Source organism: Eutrigla gurnardus (assembly GCF_963514095.1).
Source record: "Eutrigla gurnardus genome assembly, chromosome: 18".
Classification (NCBI taxonomy): Eukaryota; Metazoa; Chordata; class Actinopteri; order Perciformes; family Triglidae; genus Eutrigla; species Eutrigla gurnardus.
Window position 1 is genome coordinate 14,057,791 of NC_139929.1, and position 12,014 is coordinate 14,069,804.

The 12,014-nt window shown below is 40.3% G+C and overlaps 1 protein-coding gene across 4 annotated transcripts in view; it reads left to right on the forward strand.

Annotated features, from left to right (window-relative positions):
- Positions 1–12,014, forward strand: part of ccny (cyclin Y) — a 36,612-nt gene that overhangs the window by 14,436 nt on the left and 10,162 nt on the right. The window contains exons 2-9 of one of the 4 annotated variants that reach the window (XM_084034056.1): positions 5,931–6,005; positions 7,128–7,148; positions 8,382–8,416; positions 8,583–8,606; positions 9,346–9,446; positions 9,589–9,624; positions 10,014–10,071; positions 10,328–10,447. In XM_084034056.1, coding sequence (XP_083890182.1) covers positions 5,931–6,005; positions 7,128–7,148; positions 8,382–8,416; positions 8,583–8,606; positions 9,346–9,446; positions 9,589–9,624; positions 10,014–10,071; positions 10,328–10,447 — 470 coding nt within the window. The remainder of the gene's footprint in view (positions 1–5,930; positions 6,006–7,127; positions 7,149–8,381; positions 8,417–8,582; positions 8,607–9,345; positions 9,447–9,588; positions 9,625–10,013; positions 10,072–10,327; positions 10,448–12,014) is intronic. The other 3 variants (XM_084034058.1, XM_084034057.1, XM_084034059.1) reach the window with 3 other exon arrangements.

Sequence of the window (12,014 nt, forward strand, 5' to 3'; positions counted from 1 at the left end):
CAGAATATTTAAATGTGTGTAAAATTGATAGTTTCTTCCTTTCCTTCATACAGAAAACATTTCCTTCCTATAATCACTAGAATGTGAGCAGATTTCAGATTGCTATTAAGGTGTTATTAGTCTTATCAGTGCAGCGTTAACTTTAACTTGCTCCTTCTTATCGCACCCTGTTCAAATGAAAACAGCAGCTGTATCATTAAGTTATACAGCGGTGAACGCCACAACACAGATAACATTCTTTCACAGAGGTGCAAGGAGACCATACCTCCTCTGTGCTCTCTGCAAAGTAGTTTGTTATCCAAGGTGAGAATGCTTCATTGGCTTGCACGTCAGTTGATGCCTCCCTGCAGACACAGTGGTGTTACGGAGTCAAGCTACAGACACCGTCTGCTCGCTGCCATGAATTTCACTACATTTCTGTCCTAATGCATTGTCTTTATCACTTGAGCACTTGTGTCATATGACACAATACAGTCACAGCACCACAGGGCAAGTGGAGGCAGAGTCTGTTTGCGTCATTGATGCTTGGTGCTCAAGCATTGTCAGTTGATGCACAGTGCTTCAATTCAGTTGATTTGAATTCTTAATATTAAGACGTAGATCATCAGCCCAAATAATTGTTTTTGTTGCTGCAGTTTGCATTCCTCCTAATACATAATTCAAAAACTGCAGTACAGAAATACACTACTTTTTATTCCGTTTTGGTTTATTTGTCCCATTTTTCTCATGTTCATTAAATAGTGATGTGACCTACCGCTGGCAAAGTTTTTAGCATTTTTAGCATTTTAACTAAAGCGGCAGTAGCAGGATTATCAATTCATATTATGAATTAATCATGTATTTCTTTCATAAAATATCATCCTCAAGGGAAAAGTCTCACCTTTTTTCTACCTTTTTATTCAGCGCTCTCCTAACAGGTCGAGTGGTTGTAGAAGCAGCTTTGGTAACTGTGTCCTCATTTGAGGCTGCAAATTGAAAACAAGGTCAAAGTAGCCTGACACGCATCATAAACCTTTTGGTGCGTGTTCGGCCATTTAAAACAATAGGTGTACTTCAAAACTCGCACATCAGACATTTTCAGTGTGTTGAAGCCTTAACTGACTTAACCTCTGAGTTTACTTGTGTCCTCTCTTCTTTTGATACATTCCTTCTCTCTCACGTTACAACACACAGAGTATTACAGGAGTGATATCAGGGCCAACTCGCAGTATCATGTGGTGCAAGTGCCACTGAGTATTGTATGGAAACTGCACTCTGGAGGTTGTTTTACGCCGGTGCTGTGTGAAAGAGCCAGAGAGAGGGAAACAGTAGTCAAATGAAGCAACAACTTAAATTGTTAATTAAACAACTGTGTTTTACAGCAGCCCTACGTTTATTTAAATGCTGCTTTTTTAAACGCTACTTTGCTTTGCTTTCACAAACCTTAAGAAAAGTAATTAGGTAAGATACTACTGAGTCCGAGACAGTGTAAGTTAAATGCTTTTAAGATCCCAACTCATCAATCTGCGGTGGAACTAGATCCCATCAATTCAAACGGCAACAAAACAGCTCAAGTTAAAGTTACAAACATAGTTCCCCTGACTGGTGTTCCTGTTAACATCTATTTTTAGTCTGCAGCTACAGCGTGTGCCCTTTTCTCAAACACTCCTTTACTCCTCTGTGTCTTGTCCGTGTGGGCGTATTGTTTGATAGCATGTTGTTGACAGCCGTATGGTGCTGTACCATCTGGATCCCCCCAGGCTGGCATCTCAGCAGAGCAGCCAAAAAGGGCTTTCCCGTCTGCGCTGATGTTGTAACCCAAAGCCGCCCTCATGACAGGCAGGCAGGCAGAGGGCCAACGGCTAACCACATTAATACAGATATCCCTGTTCACTATGTAACGGAGGTATGAAGGGCATCACTCTCCTCTTGTCCTGCAGCTGGGTGTGGTTTGCTACATGTTTTAGAGCTTTGCTGGTTCAAGATCAGGCACATGTGGCATCATTGATCTATCAACCTGGATTTTTATATGAATACATTTTTACATTAACATTTAGGGCATTTAGCAGACACTTTTGTCCAAAGCGACTTACAATAAGTACATTTGTCAAAAGAAAGTCATGCTCTGCAGTCGAGGTGAAGTCTGAACAGGTGAGTCGTGAGTCTTTAGCGGAAGATGGCAAGAGGGGGGGTCACATGAATTTGGTTAGATTGAAGACAAGAATAGGAAGAAAATTCTAACCTATTCCAGGTCCTACACTAATGACTATAACCCTCCCTCTTGTTCATGAGTAAAGAGGTAGGGATGACATTTATTCAATAGTACCACATAAGAAGTTAAAAAACATGTTTGTGTAAATGTACAAAGTAAAATACGATGCTGCCAGAGTGGAATAAATGGATCTCTATGATGAAAGCAGTGTTCGCAGCCAAGTGAAGCTGCTAATGCTCATTTTACAGAGGAGGAAAAATGAATTTAATCAGCTTGATCGTGTGGTTGGAGGAATCTTCATTATTGATAATCCGGAGAAGACTGATTTACTTTTAACCTATATTGTCACATGGTATTTTTCATAATATTGCCCAACCTTAACCTCTGTTTATTATGTATGATTGTGTAGTTTTACTGTCGCTGAGAAGACAATGCTTCAATTCTTTGAATGAAGCACTGGAATGTGCCTCTAGCTTCCATGAGGGAAACACACAGAAGTGCATTCATATATCAGAGGAGAGCGATGGGAAGAAGGGCTGCTTTAGCGTCTGTCTTCTTTTGGCTTCGTCTGCCATCTTTCTTTCGTTGCGCTCTTGTTTTCTGCAGGCTTTCTGAACACATCTGGCTTAAATCCAAACAATAACCTATTCCCTCCACTCTTTGTTCAGCCTGCCTCCCTGACAATGTGTAACCGTCACCCCCTACTTAATTTCCCCTCCGCTTCCTGAAACGCAGGAAGTTGGGTGCTTTCGTCTCCCCCAGGTTGGAGAAAACCGGGGAGGGTGGAACCACACTGAAGGTCACTGACACCAGTCGTGTAGAGAGACACTCCCTGGCTCTGTGGCCAGTCAGCTTCCTGTGTTAAAGATGTGACATCACCAGGAGTTGAGAAAAGCAGTTTTACTCTGCGAGTCTAAATTATTTATGTGCAATTTTGAAGTAGAATCCTATCATTATCACACGGAGCAAAACGTCAGCTTTCATGTGAATCATGTCTGATGTGTTGTAGATGTCTTTGTGAGTGTACTGCATACGTCACTAACAGTTGAGCAGTGCATGTAGCATCATTAATCCACTGTCAGTCCTCCTTCACTGCTGTTTGCTTCTTCCCACACACCTATGTTTAATTCAGCACCGTGTGCCACTTCCTCCTACATCATGGCCGTGTGTGTGTGTGTGTGTGTGTGTGTGTGTGTGTGTGTGTGTGTGTGTGGCTCCTTTGAGGCTCTTCAAGTGGCTCTCAAAGATAAAAAGAGTAGTTCAAAAGAGTTGGACACAATAGCAATGGCTTGTATGTGTACACTGCAGTGTACTGAAAGATGCTGTGTGATCTGAGGTACACGCTGTAGTCATTAGGGATGGGACAATATCACATTTTTATGAAGGGTTGAGAAATAAGACACTGCCACATAAGTTGGTGAATTTCCTTTATCTAGATAATCGTAAATATAATCACAAGTGACTTGGAAAAAGCTGTCTAACACACTGTTAAGGTAGAGAAGTGAAAAATAGACCCTGATTTAAAAAATCAGTATATATATATATAAAAAAAATATATTTTTCATGTATTTATCCTTTATGTATGTATGTAGATTTCTGATTGTTTAATTAAAAAAAATCGTGTCATGAAATATTCATATCATCCCATGCCTAGTCGTCATCATTACATAGTGTTTTTTAATGGTAGATCAAGAATAAACTAAGCATGCTCATTTCCACAAGGCTTTATACTGAATATGGTTTACCTTTTTCTTCTTCACATCCTCTCATTCTCCCAAATGTATCCTCACCTTTGCTCTCATCCCTCTCTCTATTTTCCTTTTTCATCATATCCCTCTTGACTCCCTCCTCCCATCTCTATTGAAAAAAACCCCCAAAACATTTCTCTCATGTTTTCTCTTCTCGCCGCCCCTGCTGTCTCGTCTCTCTCTGTCGATCATGTTTCATATCTGTCACTTCCTCTTTGGCTTTCTTGTCCTTTTCGCGCTTTTCTCTCTCATTATCAGCATGTCACTCTTCGCCTCTTGACATCTGTTTCTCTTTCTCTCTATTACTTTTCTGGGTGTTGGTCCCTTCCTTCTGACCCTTCCTGTTCCGCTGACCTCATCCTAGAGTGTGAGTGTGAGTGTGAGTGTGAGTGTGAGTGTGTGTGTGTGTGTGTGTGTGTGTGTGTGTGTGTTTAAGTTAAGTTTGGCTTTCATGTCTGTGTTGAGATTTTAAGAGTTAGTATGACAGTGTTAGTAAATGATTAACCTAGACTGTAATATTATAATCATCTTAACCTTATGTCAACAAATGTTTTATCTAAGGCTGTTCAGGATATTTAATCCCCTCACCAGGACACCATGAAATTCAAGCAACCATGGAGAAATAAATAATAGCAATCTGCTGTTCAAACAGTGATTCGTTATTTCACCAGCCACAATTTTTATGCTTATAATTTGACAATCAAACCTCATGTGTCTGCCTGTGGGATTTAATCGGGGCAAAGAACTGGGACACAAAATTGGTATGTATACATATATTCAGTGTTTTAAATAGCAGCTGTCTGCCAGGCAACTGTGTCGGTTGCTGGTTCTGGTTTGGCACACCTAACAAGGGAAGATGGTGATTTTAATCAACTAATGTAAAAATACCCAATAGAATTAATCAATAATCAGGTTTGTGGAGCTCTAAAACACACTTTTACTTTGTTAAACACCAGTTTGCTAGAGGCAATCACACTCTTCCATCAGGTAACATCCAACATGTTAGAATTAGAAATTTTAAATTTTAAAATCAGAATCAACTATATAATGTAATGGTAATGGTGAAGATTTGTCACTCCGGCACGATTTAACTGTCAAATCTGATCAAACTAATTTGAAGATACAAGTAGCTTTTACAAGACTTGAGACATGGGAAAATCATAGTTGATGGAGTTTCATTTATAATTTTATAATAATCATTTTAAATGTATTATGTTTCAAATAATGAAAAAAAAAGTTTCAACGTATATCCAATGCAAGCTAATACAGAATGTCAGTCTTGAATGTTGTTGTAAAGTTTCCCTTAAACCACTTTTGTTTTAATGTTCGACTGTTATTTGGACATTAGTGTAATAATGCATTTGTACTTGATTCCAAAGGTCTGAAAAGACTTGCAAACACCTGCAGGAGTCAGTGTCAGACTCTGAGAATAGATTGTGCAAAGCTGCTGTCAGAGTTCACCAGCTCATCCAATGCTCAAAGACCCATTCCTTGTGATGTATTGTGGTTTCTATTGCCAGCTACTGTGTAATCTGATGGTTGTTCCTTGGTGGTATGTGTGTACAGACACTGATCTAAAACAAATCTATACCTTTCTGGACTGTTTGCTTCGCGCATCGATTTACAAACCGCCGTTTACACAGCGCTGTCAGCTGACAGATTGTTTTTCCATTCGGTTCAGTTCATTGCAATCAAGGTGGTTAACCCCTCAAGTTGATCGCACACATTTACCCTCAGAATGAAAGTTTCAGTCCACACTCTTTGAGTTGTTCATTGCTTGCTATTCCTAAACACAAAAGACATTCGAAGTAGTAGCCCAGCTACTACGCAAAAAACAGAATTTTATTTCATGCCAGGAGTGTGAATCCAAGTGCATCGTGGTTGTTGAAGTTTTTGAAATGCTGTACAACTCAGTTTAACTCTTCAAATCAAATGCCTAATTTGAATGTGGCCTTTAAGACTAATGTTTTCTTTCCCACATTTTGTTTTAGATCTGCCCATGGAGTACAATCCTTCAGATCATCCCCGGGCCAGCACCATCTTCCTCAGCAAGTCACAGACTGATGGTGAGCATTATGAGCACCTTGTATTTCTCCCAAACCTACATTTGAGACTCCGTCAGTAAGGTGGGGCCGAAAAAAGGTATAGGGACTGTTGGCGAGGCAAGGTGATGTTGTGTTCTGTGTTATTGTGGTGATCCTGGAAACTCTGGTATGGATGATTCTTTCTAGTTGTGTCATCCACAGCTTTTTGGAAAGACTTTCTGATGACCTTTACTTTTAGTTGGTTAAGTTGGCCCTCTGATGGCTGTAGGATCATTCTACACAGTCTGAAGACTGTAGCTTGAAGCACTATGAAATGATGCAGGCTTCATCCAATACCTTGATAACATTGTATGCAACAAGTACCAATCCACTACAAAGCTTTCAAGGGTGAATGGTGAAGCCAACAGTAATCGTCTCTCGAACACACACATTATTGATCCATCATATACTTTCAGTGTATTTCTTTTATTATGTTTTGTAACAGTTTATTGCATCTTTCCCCAACTCCCTCAAGGCCCCTTTGACTTTTCATGTTGACTCTTATGTTTTTATCAATTGCCATTGATCGTCAAAACCCTGTTAAGAGAAGTAATTCAAAGAGCAGCGTTGTCATACATATATGTGACAGATTGCACACTAAGCAGTGAACACAGCCTGTAAAAAGATAATTTCCAAAGTAAATTTATGTTTCAAACGATGGATTATGCCGCCCGCAGGCTTGATTGATGCAGGGATTTTGGATGCAGAGCTATACAGCCTTCTGTGGAGATGTTATTGTAGCTGTATTTGCCTCAGATTTTCTCCGGCACACTGTTTTTTATCATCTTTCACACAAAGAGACTGATCCTGTAGCAGCCTGGACCCTTCACACTGACAGTAATGCATCTTAATCAACTGAAGTGCGATGAAGATCCAGTTTTAGCAACAATCTCTTTACTTTGATGATAAGAGGCTTGATATCGTTCCTTTCCACACACACTGCAGAAACGCCGGTTTGTAGCCCGAAGGCTGATACATTGTTTGATCTTTTATTAGTCTTATCAAGCTCTTGCGTGAATGTCAGCTGGCCCGTTTTCCAAACAAAATGTACAGAAATAAATTCCAATACAGGACACAGACAACTTGGACTTTGTGTTTTTTCAGTTGCTGTGCCCAACAAGAAAGGTAAGCATGTATGCGTCTGGTCGGCGGGTAGCACTGTGCTTATTCTGTGCTTTGAGCTGGGTTTACATGTGGTCTCAAGCTTTCTTGTATTCGTGAACTTGATCTGTATTTTTTCTGTTGGCGGGTGACGTGCCTTCACTGCTGAGCTGCCGATACCGTTCTGTGTGTGTCAGTGTGTGTGTGTGTCTGTGTGTGTGTGTGTGTGTGTGTTGACTACTAATATGACAGCTATAAGCTAAAAGCAGCACTTAAGACATCTCTTCAGATTAGTTAGGATTCAACCGGGGGTATGAAACTGTGATTTGACATGAGCATAACTGCACCTTGTTTGGAAGAATATTAAATGTGTCGGTATAGATTTGTAGAAAAAAGAATGATGAGATTTTTCTTTCTCAGAAATCAATTCAGAAATCACTGCGATGGTGATTATTTCTTTCACCAAAATACAAAGCCCTAACTATGATGTAAGAGCCTGCTGCTTTGGGCTAGAAAGGAGCACACAGTCATGTCTGCCCAGAGGGGGAAAAAAACCATGTGCATTAGAGCGTGCGTGCGTGCGTGTGTGTGTGTGTGTGTTTCTATGTGTTTCTGTGTGTCGGAGAGGTGAGAGACAGACGGTGCCGGGTTGAGCGGCGCCAGACAGCTCACTACGTCACTGAATGATGCTTCGCTCTGCATCTGCTCAAGTTTGCTTTGCCACCTATCTTTTTCCCCTTTGTGTGTTCTCCCACATCAGAGCGAACACTCGGTGCAATGAGCTCTGTAAAACTAACAAATCACCACGGCCATTAAGCAGAATTAGCATCTGTATGAGCAGAAAGAATTGAAAAACAGAGTAGCTCAAATGGCAATCTGCACCTGAAAGAAGCCATCACCATGCTTCATTTAACATGGACTCATGTCAGCCAAAATGATGAATGGATTAAATAATTAGCCCTCACTCATTCCTGCACATTAAAACACAATTTCCAATGTAGCGGGAGTGAAAAGCCATTAACAGGCTTTTCTCATATTAGATAAGCGGTTTTCCATGCTTTGTTTAATGTAGTGGAGAATAATTAGAAGGAAAAAAAAAGCGGCTGGTCTAATATTTTCTCAAAATATAATGACAGGGCAAGTAATTTCCCCTGGACAGATGCTGCTCCCTGTCTGTGAGGGTTGTGCACTGCACTCAGACTGAGCTTGTGTGTGTGTGTTGCTGCCTGACACCTGTTGTCTCATCTTCCTTTTCAGTTCGAGAAAAACGGAAGAGCCTTTACATCAACCATGTAAGTAAGATGAAGGACATTGTGTAAAAAGGGCAGTAGTGTACTTACACACAGGCTTCAGATCATGAAGCGGATGGATCAACTGTCAATTATTTGGTGGTGTAATACAACTGTGAATATTATAATGGTGCAAACGGTGATTTTACTGTCCTGTATTTTTTGCAAGTTCACACACATTTCGGAGAACAAGGTAAATTCTTCAAAATGACCCTTAAAATAAGCCTTCCCTTTTATCATTGTCCCTCATTCTTCAAACCACGCGCTCTTCGTCGTAGTGACATGTGTGTTATGAGCTGAGAAAGATGCAGTTACATGTAACTTTAGGGGCTCACCCAGTAGAGCATGTGCCCCCCCCCTCCTGTCATTCCTGTCATTCCTGTCATAGGCAATACAAGCCCAAAGAATAATCTTTCAAAAGTCATTATTTAGATGTAGTAAAAATGTAGTAGCAACACATTCATCACATCATGGTGTAGTTCATCTTTGTCCATCACTCCTTCAGCGATTGATAAAGCTGTTTTGTGATAAATCATTGTGTTTATTGTGAAAAAATCAGCAATGGGAGCAAATGAGCCTATTAAAGGAAATGTAATAGTGTCATATCACAACAGAAGTTATCTCAGGACACTTTACACATTGAGCAGGACTAGAACACGCTCATGATTTTCAATACGTTTTCAAAACATCAGGAGCAAGCAGAGTTCAAAGTTCATCACTAAAATGGATTTCAGGGCTCCTCTTAAGATGCACTCCACCATAAATGGCATTCCTGCATGCAACCATGTGAGGCTGACAGAATTAGTTTGTGGGCTTCCAGGTGCCCTACTTTACATAGCTGTTAGCCGGCCTCTTGGCTGGTGCGAGTATGACTGAAATAGAGATTGATGTGCACGTGTCTGTCTGTTTTTCTGTGCGTGTGTGTACTCCAGCATCATCCAGGCCCGGTGAGACGGAAGTACAGCTCATGTTCCACCATATTCCTTGATGACAGCACTGTCAGTCAGCCCAACCTCAAATACACCATCAAATGGTAACGACATAACCGTTTCTACTGCACATGAAGAACTCATAATGTTCAATCTCTGTCCACAATGAGGATACATGTTTTGGCACATTGATCTCTTATCCTGGTTTAAGTCTAAAATGTCTTGTTTTGCTTCTTGTCTTCACAGTGTAGCCCTCGCAATATACTACCACATAAAGAACAGGTATGATAAGTGTTTTCATCATTTGTTAGTCCTTTCAGTTCTCTGAGGCTGTAGGCTGCATCAAATATCACCGTCAGAGATAAACCTTGGCCCACAAAGCTTATGTGGAGATGTCAAACTCTTTCGATATTGTGACATTCAGTCTCCGCATGAAGCCGAGTGAACTGGCATTCTAGGTTGTAGAGAAATCCTTTTCTTTGTCTCTACTCACGATCACTGGGAGGAATCCCATGACGTGCAGCTGTTAGAAGTCAGATGAATGCCCATAAATGGCTTATTGAACAGGCAATCTAACATCCCAGAGGTTGTGGTCATATTTGAAATGAAATGAGCCTCATACAATCTGGTTTATGTTACTATCATACGCTCATATCTGTTTGTCATTCCAGGGAGGTCGACGGAAGAATGTTGTTAGACATTTTCGATGAGAAACTGCACCCGCTTTCGGTAAGGCCTTAACTGAAGATGCATTACATTTGTAGAGCTGTCAGGACTCATCAGGAAGACGTATCACACAGGCTATATATATTCATTCTTTGTTTGCTTAACAATTGCAGGGTTTCAGTCCAAAAATGTAGATAACCACTTTGCCTTATGGGAAAGCTACAAAGCACTCAAAATGAATACTCGTCTCTAAGCAAGTCTCAACTTTTGAACAGAGTGAGTCGTTCATTTTCATTTGATTTTCTCTCTCATGTTCTAGAAGACTGAAATTCCTCCTGATTATGAAAAACACGATCCTGAGCAGAAGCAGATCTACCGCTTCGTCAGGACGCTGTTCAGCGCCGCCCAGCTCACCGCTGAGTGTGCCATTGTCACCTTGGTAAGTGTCATTTCAGCGCTGACACCAGGAGGGAGTGTTGCTTCCTGGTTCTCTTTTTGCCCTCTCTAGTCTCATGTGCTGTCTCCTGTCTATTGCCTTCCTTAGACTCTTTATTCTTGTTTATTGTTGGACCACATTTCTTCCTCCTGAACCCTATGAAATGCTTGATGTGTCCCTTCAGAGATTGCATCCCAAAAATTGTGAACTAATGCTCACAGTAGAGAGAATTAGATGGTAACACAAGATTTGGGACGAGATAGGTGACAGAATAGCTTTGGTGTGCGTGTTGTAAGGATATAATTGGTGTTTCACTGTACAGCAGGTTCTCTCCCCATGACTTATGACATCCTTGACTGTCCAGCTGTCTTAAAAATGTTAACATGTTATTCCACGGTATATCTCATTTATTTATCTTTCTCTCCTCCCCCGACTCTTTCTCTCTTTAGCAAATGTTATTGGTGGTTCATCATCAAATATTTCTTTAGTATAGTAATTAGACTAGGTTATTTATGAGTTATCTAATTATACAAGTAAACAGAAAACATGCATATCCTCTCTTGAATTAATACGGAACAAGCTTAATTTACTTGTGCTGTTTTCTGTACTTCTTATTTATAATAATAATAATAATAATAATAAGCTCAAAGTGCAATAAACAATGACAACACATTCAAACAAGGGCAAATAGACAATGCATTTATACATTTAAGATGTAAAAAAGTAAGTAAAAAATTAAATATTTGAGTGAAATTTTAAAAAAAACATTAAAAATAATACACATTTGAGAATTTATAGAAAAAATGAAGAAGAATGTTAATTAGTAAGTCAATTTAAATCGACTGTTATAGCTCTTGGTATGGTATTCCAATATTTTGGTGCATAGTTTAGAAAAAGGCTGTGCTGCCCGTTATTTTTTGCGTGTATTTAAAAACGAGTAGTTGGAGATGTGAGAGCTTGTGAAGGATTATAAAATGACAAAGTCTGCAATGTTTGCTCCCAAACCATTAACAACTTTAAACCTTAAAACTTTTTCTAAAAGACACTGGAAGCAAATAGAGTGTAGCTCAAACCGAGGAAATATATTCTCTCTCCAGTAAAAAGAGCATAGCAATAATAAATGTATTTGAAATAAAAACATGAATATGTTTTGTACTTTGGCCTTGATTCCCAACTTTTACCAGCCACGTTAGGTTGGAAATGAACTCTGTGTCTCCCCACTCATCTGCCCAGAAACATCTCTTTCCACACTTTGCCGCTCTGGCCGACACGTGTGTCCCCAAAGACTGTAAAGTGCAGGGTTAATATGGCTGGCCTGATGGCCTGGTATTGAGTTGCTCTGCTTCCTGACAGATGCACAAATGTGTGAACGGCATGTATGGGTGGTCCCTTGTGTCCAGCCAGTGATGGGAAGGCAACCACACTGATGGACAGTATCTGTGTCTGTCTTTATCCATGTGCAGGCGTACTCCAGCAAAGATGTGTCAGACTTAACTAAATGACACACACACACACACACACACACACACACACACACACACACACACACACACACACACACACACACACA